General features: G+C 44.7%; 1 protein-coding gene across 1 annotated transcript; it reads left to right on the forward strand.

Moving 5' to 3' along the window:
* The first annotated feature begins 8,683 nt into the window (after nt 1–8,683).
* On the forward strand, nt 8,684–10,236 carry LOC135567019 (sulfotransferase 2B1-like). The gene is made up of 4 exons (XM_065014545.1): nt 8,684–8,907; nt 9,252–9,460; nt 9,584–9,710; nt 9,806–10,236. The coding sequence occupies exons 1-4, from the start codon at nt 8,769–8,771 to the stop codon at nt 9,910–9,912; spliced, it is 582 nt and encodes a 193-aa protein (XP_064870617.1). The 5' UTR covers nt 8,684–8,768; the 3' UTR covers nt 9,913–10,236.
* Nucleotides 10,237–11,954: the final 1,718 nt, after the last annotated feature.

The following is an 11,954-nucleotide window of genomic DNA, read 5'->3' on the forward strand; positions in this document are numbered from 1 at the left end:
AGAGCATGAACCTACAGGAACGGGCCACCGCCTTGATGTTATTTGAGAACGACAGGGTGTTGTCCAGGATCACGCCAAGGTTCTTAGCGCTCTGGGAGGAGGACACAATGGAGTTGTCAACCGTGATGGCGAGATCATGGAACGGGCAGTCCTTCCCGGGAGGAAGAGCAGCTCCGTCTTGCCGAGGTTCAGCTTGAGGTGGTGATCGGTCATCCACACTGATATGTCTGCCAGACATGCAGAGATGCGATTCGCCACCTGGTCATCAGAAGGGGGAAAGGAGAAGATTAATTGTGTGTCGTCTGCATAGCAATGATAGGAGAGACCATGTGAGGTTATGACAGAGCCAAGTGACTTGGTGTATAGCGAGAATAGGAGAGGGCCTAGAACAGAGCCCTGGGGGACACCAGTGGTGAGAGCGCGTGGTGAGGAGACAGATTCTCGCCACGCCACCTGGTAGGAGCGACCTGTCAGGTAGGACGCAATCAAGCGTGGGCCGCGCCGGAGATGCCCAACTCGGAGAGGGTGGAGAGGAGGATCTGATGGTTCACAGTATCGAAGGCAGCCGATAGGTCTAGAAGGATGAGAGCAGAGGAGAGAGAGTTAGCTTTAGCAGTGCGGAGCGCCTCCGTGATACAGAGAAGAGCAGTCTCAGTTGAATGACTAGTCTTGAAACCTGACTGATTTGGATCAAGAAGGTCATTCTGAGAGAGATAGCGGGAGAGCTGGCCAAGGACGGCACGTTCAAGAGTTTTGGAGAGAAAAGAAAGAAGGGATACTGGTCTGTAGTTGTTGACATCGGAGGGATCGAGTGTAGGTTTTTTTCAGAAGGGTGCAACTCTCGCTCTCTTGAAGACGGAAGGGACGTAGCCAGCGGTCAGGGATGAGTTGATGAGCGAGGTGAGGTAAGGGAGAAGGTCTCCGGAAATGGTCTGGAGAAGAGAGGAGGGGATAGGGTCAAGCGGGCAGGTTGTTGGGCGGCCGGCCGTCACAAGACGCGAGATTTCATCTGGAGAGAGAGGGAGAAAGAGGTCAGAGCACAGGGTAGGGCAGTGTGAGCAGAACCAGCGGTGTCGTTTGACTTAGCAAACGAGGATCGGATGTCGTCGACCTTCTTTTCAAAATGGTTGACGAAGTCATCTGCAGAGAGGGAGGAAGGGGGAGGGGCAGGAGGATTCAGGAGGGAGGAGAAGGTGGCAAAGAGCTTCCTAGGGTTAGAGGCAGATGCTTGGAATTTAGAGTGGTAGAAAGTGGCTTTAGCAGCAGAGACAGAAGAGGAAAATGTAGAGAGGAGGGAGTGAAAGGATGCCAGGTCCGCAGGGAGGCGAGTTTTCCTCCATTTCCGCTCGGCTGCCCGGAGCCCTGTTCTGTGAGCTCGCAATGAGTCGTCGAGCCACGGAGCGGGAGGGGAGGACCGAGCCGGCCTGGAGGATAGGGGACATAGAGAGTCAAAGGATGCAGAAAGGGAGGAGAGGAGGGTTGAGGAGGCAGAATCAGGAGATAGGTTGGAGAAGGTTTGAGCAGAGGGAAGAGATGATAGGATGGAAGAGAGAGAGTAGCGGGGAGAGAGAGAGCGAAGGTTGGGACGGCGCGATACCATCCGAGTAGGGGCAGTGTGGGAAGTGTTGGATGAGAGCGAGAGGGAAAAGGATACAAGGTAGTGGTCGGAAACTTGGAGGGGAGTTGCAATGAGGTTAGTGGAAGAACAGCATCTAGTAAAGATGAGGTCGAGCGTATTGCCTGCCTTGTGAGTAGGGGGAAGGTGAGAGGGTGAGGTCAAAAGAGGAGAGGAGTGGAAAGAAGGAGGCAGAGAGGAATGAGTCAAAGGTAGACGTAGGGAGGTTAAAGTCGCCCAGAACTGTGAGAGGTGAGCCGTCCTCAGGAAAGGAGCTTATCAAGGCATCAAGCTCATTGATGAACTCTCTGAGGGAACCTGGAGGGCGATAAATGATAAGGATGTTAAGCTTGAAAGGGCTGGTAACTGTGACAGCATGGAATTCAAAGGAGGCGATAGACAGATGGGTAAGGGGAGAAAGAGAGAATGACCACTTGGGAGAGATGAGGATCCCGGTGCCACCACCCCGCTGACCAGAAGCTCTCGGGGTGTGCGAGAACACGTGGGCGGACGAAGAGAGAGCAGTAGGAGTAGCAGTGTTATCTGTGGTGATCCATGTTTCCGTCAGTGCCAAGAAATCGAGGGACTGGAGGGAGGCATAGGCTGAGATGAACTCTGCCTTGTTGGCCGCAGATCGGCAGTTCCAGAGGCTACCGGAGACCTGGAACTCCACGTGGGTCGTGCGCGCTGGGACCACCAGATTAGGGTGGCGCGGACCACGCGGTGTGGAGCGTTTGTATGGTCTGTGCAGAGAGGAGAGAACAGGGATAGACAGACACATAGTTGACAGGCTACAGAAGAGGCTACGCTAATGCAAAGGAGATTGAATGACAAGTGGACTACACGTCTCGAATGTTCAGAAAGTTAAACTTACGTAGCAAGAATCTTATTGACTAAAATGATTAAAATGATACAGTACTGCTGAAGTAGGCTAGCTGGCAGTGGCTGCGTTGTTGACACTACACTAATCAAGTCGTTCCGTTGAGTGTAATAGTTTCTACAGTGCTGCTATTCGGGGGCTAGCTGGCTAGCTAGCAGTGTTGATTACGTTACGTTGCGTTAAAAGAATGACAATAGCTGGCTAGCTAACCTAGAAAATCGCTCTAGACTACACGATTATCTTTGATACAAAGACGGCTATGTAGCTAGCTATGTAGCTAGCTACGATCAACAAATCAAACCGTTGTACTGTAGTGAAATGAAATGAAAATGTGATACTACCTGTGGAGCGAAGCGGAATGCGACCGGGTTGTTGAGTGCGGAAGTTCTATTCGGTAGACGTTGGCTAGCTGTTGGCTAGCTAGCAGTGTCTCCTACGTTAAGGACGACAAATAGCTGGCTAGCTAACCTCGGTAAATTAAGATAATCACTCTAAAACTACACACTCTAAACTACACAATTATCTTGGATACGAAGACAGCAAAGACAACTATGTAGCTAGCTAACACTACACTAATCAAGCCGTTCAGTTGAGTGTAATAGTTTCTACAGTGCTGCTATTCGGTAGACGGTGGACGTTTGCTAGCTGGCTAGCTGCTGGGCAGATAGCAGTGTAGACTACGTTAGGACGACGAAATACGATAATTACGCAATTATCTTTGATACAATGACGGCTATGTAGCTAGCTAAGAAGAAATTGCTAAGATTAGACAAATCAAACCGTTGTACTATAATGAAATGTAATGAAATGTAATACTACCTGCGGACCGAAGTGCGGATGCGACCGCTCGCTCCAACCCGGTTGGCTATTCTAGATACGCTAACCTTCTCAAAGGCTGTACAAAGTGAGACAGTTAACTTGAATGTGTAGCGAGGGAGACCATTTATTTTATTTCATATATCATTTAATATTCATCACGTGAATTGTGAGATGTATTCTATACTTTGACTGGGTTAAACAACGTCTTTTTCTTTCAAATCTGTTTGCATTAATGTCTAAAGGTTTATGATTTTTTTGTGAATATAGATTTTTAAATGTTAATATTTGTTTCACATTTTTACAATAAACACTGACAACAAAAATGAAACGCAATGTGTCTTTTCAAATTGTTTGTATGATTGAACTGATTTAAGTTTCCCTGCATTAAAGTCTCCGGCCACTAGGAGCGTCACCTCTGGGTGAGTGGTTTCCTGTTTGCTTATTTCCTTATACAGCTGACTGAGTACCAGCTTTGTGAAATCATGTGAATTCCACTTGGCTGTTGACAGAGGGAGAAAGAACAGGTAGCCTAGTAGAGTAAAGTTGAGTAAACAAGTTGTCTGTCCTTTTGCCATGCTTCTTGGCTCAACATTAGGAAAAGTCCAGCCTTGCAACTAAAGAATTTGCTGGTGTTGGGAAAATAAATTGTAGTATTATGTGACTTTCTTCCACCGGGAGATCTGGTCATTATCTGATGTATTCAATTGTGAGTTTGAATCCCAATATTACACTTTATATACGTCATAGAATACTGAATATAACAAAACCGTTAGACATAGAAACACCGGATTTTCTGCATAAAAAAAATCTAATAATGTTGATAAATTATTAAATTATGAAAAATAAGAATTTCACTCCACCCGTGAGGCCATTAGATCATTTGACTGCAGGACAGGGCTACTACCACATCCCAGTTGAAAGCACCTTCTGACATGTATCAGTGTGCGATCTCATTCTTATGGCCACTGCATTGCAGTGGAGTAGTTCGTTCATAGCCATCCTCCCTTTTGTCTGTGCAAAATGAGTTTGCTATAGTATCGATGAAATGTAAAATGAGAGGCTTTCATTGACAAACAGAAAAAGCTGACATGCTTTGTAGCAAATAGGTGAGCGTACAGCGTACAGTATGTTGTCGTGTACTTATATTACTGTAGATCTAGGGATGGATACTGGCTGAACAGTATCATGTACCTCATCAGTGTAATTACAACATATAAAACAGCCATTGTTAATAGGAACTGTGTCAGGGCTAACGAGTTAGCAGATTGTCTCTCTGATGGTCTCATTGGTATCATTCATTCATGTTTCTGAAACAGGTGGGCAATGACTGATGCAAGGACAGAGGGATGGATGCCATGCTTGCCTGCCTGCCTGCTTGCTTGCTTGCCTGGCACTGTAATGCTGTTGATGTCTCTGAACTGTCATGCTCTTAGTGCCTGATGTTACATAAGACTGGTAAGGTCATTGTGGCTCACTCTCACAACCACGGACTGTCCTTAGGCCTTGAGATTCCAGACTGGAACATGTGTGTTGTGTTGGGTATCACACTACAGGACAGGACATGATGTACAGGTACGTGTACAGATAAAAACAGCCATCTGCCAGCAGACATTTCATTTAGCGTTTTCACGTGTGTGTGTGTGTGTGTGTGTGTGTGTGTGTGTGTGTGTGTCTAATCAAATGTTATTTGTTACATGCGCCAAATACAACAGTAAAATGCTTTCTCACAAACTCTTTCCCAAAGATGTAGAGTTTTAGATAAAAAGATTTAAAAGCATGTGAGAAATAAAACACACAAGCATGAAGCTATATACAAGGAGTACCAATACCGTATCAATGTGCAGGGATACGTGGTAATTGAGGTAAATATGTACAGGAGGCTGGGGCTCCCGAGTGGCGCAGCGGTCTAAGGCACTGCATCTCAGTGCAAGAGGTGTCACTACAGTCCCTGGTTTGAATCCAGGCTGTATCACATCCAGCCGTGATTGGGAGACCCATAGGACGGTGCACAGTTGGCCCGGTGTCGTCTGGGTTTGGCCGGGGTAGGCCGTCGTTGTGAATAAGAATTTGTTCTTAACTGACTTGCCTAGTTAAATAAAGGTTAAATAAATATATAACGTGACTAGGCATTAGGATATAATAATAAGAGTGAAAAGTAGCAGCAGTGAGTGAGTGTGTGTACAGTCGTGGCCAAAAGTTTGGAGAATGACACAAATATTAATTTTCACAAAGTCTGCTGCCTCATGTTGGTATGATGGCAATTTGCATATACTCCAGAATGGTATGAAGAGTGATCAGATGAATTGCAATTAATTGCAAAGTCCCTCTTTGTCATGTTAATGTTTGTACCTATTTTAAATACACATTTAAACACAGACAGCAAGTTCTGATATAATCACAGTCTTCTGAACAACTCATGGTCAACAGTGGAGCCCTTGTGTGCAGCGGTTGGCTTACAGAGGCCTGTATACCTCAGGCCTCATACATTGTATCATCAAGGGTGAGCTGGGCATAATTGAAAAAATTACTTAGGTAAGCAGATATTTTAGTTATCTAAATTCTTCAGTAAAAAGACAGGTGCTGTTGATAATACTGCCATAGTCGTCGAGGCAGAGGCCATGTGTCTGATGCTGTCTGGCCAAAACGAGCATGGCATGTCAAACCTCAGACTGGACTCTGCCTGGAGCCTCCAAATCACCTAGTCCGCCCCTGCTTGCGAGCAACTCTTTGAGGGAAGGTTTACAGTTCCATACATTACATATCATGAACTATTGCCCTCTCGCACACAGTTAAAAGCACTGCCTCCTACACCTCTGATCCACTAACTGGCCTCTATAACCTTATACGACCTAGAGGGACCAAGACCACAGGGGTGAGTTGGTTTAAAGGCTACTGACACTCACTAGTTTCAATACCAGCATATCCCCACTTATATAATCAGAGGCTAAGCAACCAAGATAATTCCTCTGTGTTAAGTAGCTGACAATTTGGCTCTGACATTTTATGGACATCTTTTCTTTTAGACCCTGAACGGTGGGTTTTGAGGGTTGAGAAGTTCACCTAGTTTATATACAGTGCCTTCAAAAAGTATTCATACCCCTTGACTTATTGCACATTTTGTTGTGTTACATCCTGAATTCAAAATGGATTTAAAAAATAATAATTCTCACCCATCTACACACAATACCCCATAATGATAAAGTGAATGCATGTTTTTAGAAATGTTTGCAAATGTATTAAAAATTAAGTACAGGTATATTTCATTTACATAGTATTCACACTCCTGTGTCACACCCTGATTTGTTTCACCTGTCTTTGTGATTGTCTCCACCCCCCTCCAGGTGTCGCCCATCTTCCCCATTATTCCCTGTGTATTTATACCTGTGAAGTCTGTTGCCAGTTTGTCTTGTTTGTCAAGTCAACCAGTGTTTTTGTTCTCAGCTCATGCTTTTCCCAGTCTCTCTTTTTCTCGCCCTCCTGGTTTTGATTCTTGCCTGTCCTGACTCTGAGTCCGCCTGCCTGACCACTCTGCCTGACCCTGCCTGCCGACTTGTACCTTTGCCTCACCTCTGGATTTTTGACCTCTGCCTACCCTGACCTTAAACCATTGTTTATTCGACATGTCTGCATCTGGGTCTTACCTTCATACCTGATATCCCGAGTCAATACATGTTAGAATCACCTTTGGTAGTGATTACAGCTGTTAGTCTCTAAGAGCTTTGCACACCTGGATTGTGCAACATTTGCACACTATTTTTAAATTCTTCAACCTCTGTCAGGTTGGTTGTTGATCATTGCTAGACAGCCATTTTCAATTCTTGTCATGGATTTTCAATCCAATTTAAGTCCAAACTGTAACTAGGCCAATCAGGACCATTCAATGTTGTCTTGATAAGGAACTCCAGTGTATATTTTGCTTTGAGTTTAAGGTTATTGTAATGTCTATTATGTTTATTTTCATCCTAAAAAAAATCCCTAGTACTTCCTGATGACAAGCATACCCCAATAACATGATGCAGCCACCACCATGCATGAAAATATTAAGAGTGGTAGTAAGTGATGTGTTGTGTTGTGTTGGATTTTCCCCAAACATAATTCTTTGTATTTAGGACATAAAGTACATTTCTTTGCCACATTTTTTGCAGTTTAACTTTTTATTTTATTTTTTACAAGTGCTCTTCTTTATGAGGCATTGGAAAACATCCCAGTTCTTTGTGGTTGAGTCTGTGTTTGAAATTCACTGCTCGACGGAGGGATCTTACAGATAATTGTATGTGTGGGGTACAGAGATGAGGCAGTCATTAAAAAATAATGTTAAACACTATTATTGTATAGTGAGTCCATGCAAATTACACTACAGTATATATACAAAAGTATGTGGACACCCATTCAAATTAGTGTATTCGGCTAATTTAGCCACACCCATAGCTGACCGGTGTATAACATCGATCACACAGCCATGCAATCTCCATAGACAAACATCGGCAGTAGAATGGCCTTACTGAAGAGCTCAGTGACTTTCAACGCGGCACCGTCATAGGATGTTCGTCAAATTTCGGTCCTGCTAGAGCTTCCCTGGTCAACTGTAAGTGCCGTTATTGTGAAGTGGAAATGTCTAGGTGCAACAATGGCTCAGCCGCGAAGATGTGGGCCACACAAGCTCACAGAACGGGACCGCCGAATGCTGAAGCACGTAACACGTAAAAATCCTCTTGTCCTTGGTTGCAACACTCACTCCGTGTTCCAAACTGCCTCTGGAAGCAACATCAGCACAATAACTGTTTGACAGGAACTTCATGAAACGTGTTTCAATGGCAGTGGCATACAAGCCTAAGAATCTGGGTTTGGCGGATGCCAGGAGAACGCTACCTGCCGCAATGCATAGTGCCAACTGTAAAGTTGGATGGAGGAGGAATAATGATCTGGGGCTGTTTTTCATGGTCCAGGCCACAGCATACAATATCATTCAAGACAAATATGTGCTTCCAGCTTTGTGGCAACAGTTTGAGGAAGTCCCTTCCCTGTTTCAGCATGAATTGGACTGTATTCTATCTATGTCCATGTTCTTGTCAAAATGACCCTATCATGGCATTGTCTGATGTCATATCTAGGGATTTCCTAATTTGCTGGGTGTTGCTTAGGGTACTATCCTAAGTTGATAACTATATGATAAGTCTACAGCTGTAAGACACTAGTTTTGGGCAGTCTACAGGGATGACCTATGGACTTCTGAGAAGAGAACTGGTGAGTGCTGTAGCTGTAGAGTTAAAGGCCTCAAAATAAATGTTCAACTTTACTAAGGCTGGTGTTACCCACAGGCCAACGTCATGACATACTGCTTGGCTATTTAAGGTCTGTAGGAAGCCAGATCATCTCATACTTCCCTCCTCACAGAGAGTCAGTCAGAAAAACAGACAGAGAGAGACAGGCAGTTAGGTAGACAAGCAGACAGACATGGCCAGGCTGGACGTGACAGAGACCTTCCATCACATCTCATTCCCTGGGCACATTCACACCCAGGACTCCCTGAACTATGCCCTCCACTTCCAGTTTCGGGACAGGGACACTGTCATCGCCACCTACCCCAAATCAGGTGAGACAGGACAGCTCTGTCACACCACTGCTCGGTGTCACAACACATTAGACATGCTGCAACACTAGCCAACTGCAGGACTTTTTCCTCTTTCACACTTTGCAGTTGAAGCAAACGTTCAGGGCTTTAATAACTGTATATGCACAGACTCCAGTAGGTTATTGTATTGTTGCTGTTGGTTTAACTTGTCAATGATTAATTGCTTTCAAGACCCACTTCTCTCAGACCATCTGTCTTTATGGAAGTAGTGGTTTAGGCAGGGATTCAATGTAGACAGAGGTATTAGGTGTACAGTTCTCTCTCTTTAACTCTTCTTTCTTTCCCTCTGTGATCTCTGGTTAAAGGGACTACCTGGATGCAGGAGATTGTAACTCTTGTGAAAAACAGAGGGGACCCACAACTCTCCAAAACTGTGCCCAACTGGGCACGAGCCCCCTGGCTGGAACAGCATTACAGTGCAAAGGTGCTGGAGGCTACCCAGGGGCACCGAATCATCACCACTCACCTGCCCTACAACCTGCTGGCTTCTGCACTCCAGGGCTCCAAAGCTAAGGTAGGATGTGGTTATGTTGAAGAGACTATTCTCAAAGCTGTGAGACATTTCCTATTTTGTAAAGCAACTCTATGGAAATAATATATTGATAGTTAGTGACACTATCTCCACCCCATCTCTCAGGTCATCTATGTCACCAGAAACCCCAAAGATGTTGCTGTGTCATATTACCACTTCCATAAAATGGCCAAGTTCCTCCCAGAACCCAATTCCTTTGATGAGTTTCTGGATAGTTTTCTGGAGGGATCAGGTGAGTTGACATTAATGATTTGTACCTCGAGCAATTCTGGGATTTAATCCTACTGTTAACAGTCAGATCTAATCCAACGTTTACCCTTTTTGCAGTAAGTTATGGGTCCTGGTTCGATCATGTGAAAGGCTGGACGAGTCAAGCAGGAGTCTTGGCAAATGTTCTTTATATCTCTTATGAGGAGATGTGGCTGGTAGGATAACTCTTGTCTATCACTGTCTGCTATGTATTGTTGTTGTCATCAATTGCAAACATCCCATTACATTCTCTCTTCCTCATTGCAGTTGAGTCACCCCTAACCATATTGTAGACGTGTCCATTTAAGCGCATCAGAACACAACACTTGTATTACAGTCTCATGAGTCTCTGAGATTGTGTAACTACAGAAATAGGCTATCCTTCAGACATGAAAATATTAGTCATAGATTATAAATAGACCTTTGTGAGATGCTATTTTAAGTGACATTATGAAATACTACGTGAACATAGCTTTAGGAAAAATAAATGCTTGCGTTGTAGATATTCACTGTTTTTATTATTTTATTTTTACTTCACCTTTATTTAACCAGGTAGGCCAGTTGAGAACAAGTTCTCATTTACAACTCCGACCTGGCCAAGATAAAGCAAAGCGGTGCGACACAAACAACAACACAGTTACACATGGAATAAACAAACATACAGTCAATAACACAGTAGAAAAAGTCTATATGCAGTGTGTGAAAATGGTGTGAGGACGTAAGGCAATAAATAGGCCATAGTAGCGAAGTAATTACAATTTAACACTGGAGTGATAGATGTGCAGATGATGATGTGGAAGTAGAACTACTGGTGTGCAAAAGAGCAAAGTAAATAAAAACAATATGGGGATGAGGTAGGTAGATTGGATGGGCTATTTACAGCTGCAGCGATTGGTAAGCTGCTCAAATAACTGATGCTTAAAGTTAGTGAGGGCGATATAAGTCTCCAATTTCTGCAATTCGTTCCAGTCATTGGCAGCAGAGAACTGGAAGGAAAGGCGGCCAAAGGAGATTTGGCTTTCGGGATGACCAGTGAGATATACCTGCTGGAGCGCATGCTACGGGTGGGTGTTGCTATGGTGACCAGTGAGCTGAGATAAGGCAGAGCTTTACCTAGCAAAGACCTATAGATCACCTGAGCCAATGGGTCTGGCGACGAATATGTAGAGGGCCAGCCGACGAGAGCATACAGGTTGCAGTGGTGGGTGGTATATGGGGCTTTGGTGACAAAACGGATGGCACTGTGATTGACTGCATCCATTTTGAGTGTTGGAGGCTATTTTGTAAATTACATCACCGAAGTCTAGGATCGGTAGAATAGTCCGTTTTACGATTGTATGTTTGGCAGCATGAGTGAAGAAGATTTTGTTGCGAAATAGGAAACCGACTCTAGATTTAATTTTGGAATGTAGATGTTTAATATGAGTCTGGAAGGAGAGTTTACAGTCTAGCCAGAAACCTAGGTATTTGTAGTTGTCCAGATATTCTAAGTTAGAACCGTCCAGAGTAGTGATGCTAGTCGGACGGCGGGTGTGGGCATTTAGTTTTACTAGTGATTTAAGAGCAGTTGGAGGCCACGGATGGAGTGTTGTATGGCATTGAAGCTCGTTTGGAGGTTTATTAACACAGTATCCAAAGAAGGGCACGATGTATACAGAATGGGGTCGTCTGCGTAGAGGTGGATCAGGGAATCACCTGCAGCAAGAGCGACATTGTTGATATATACAGAGAAAAGAGTCGGCCCGAGAATTGAACCCAGTGGTACCCCCATACAGACTGACAGGAGCCTGGACAACAGGCCCTCAGGTTTGACACACTGAACTCTATCTGAGAAGTAGTTGGTGAACCAGTTGAGGGAGTCATTTGAGAAACCAAGGCTGTTGAGTCTGCCGATAAGAATACAGTGATTGACAGAGTCGAAAGCCTTGGCCAGGTCGATGAAGACAGCTGCACAGTACTGTCTTTTATCGATGGCGGTTATGATATCGTTTAGTACCTTGAGCGTGGCTGAGGTGCACCCGTGACCAGCTCGGAAACCGGATTGCACAGTGGAGAAGGTATGGTGGAATTCGAAATGGTCAGTGATCTGTTTGTTAACTTGGCTCTCGAAGACTTTAGAAAGGCAGGCCAGGATGGATATAGGTCTATAACAGTTTGGGTCTAGAGTGTCATCCCCTTTGAAGAGGGGGATGACCGCGGCAGCTTTCCAATATTTAGGGATCTCGGA

The sequence above is a fragment of the Oncorhynchus nerka genome, unplaced genomic scaffold (assembly GCF_034236695.1).
Source record: "Oncorhynchus nerka isolate Pitt River unplaced genomic scaffold, Oner_Uvic_2.0 unplaced_scaffold_2765, whole genome shotgun sequence".
In the NCBI taxonomy this organism is placed as follows: domain Eukaryota; kingdom Metazoa; phylum Chordata; class Actinopteri; order Salmoniformes; family Salmonidae; genus Oncorhynchus; species Oncorhynchus nerka.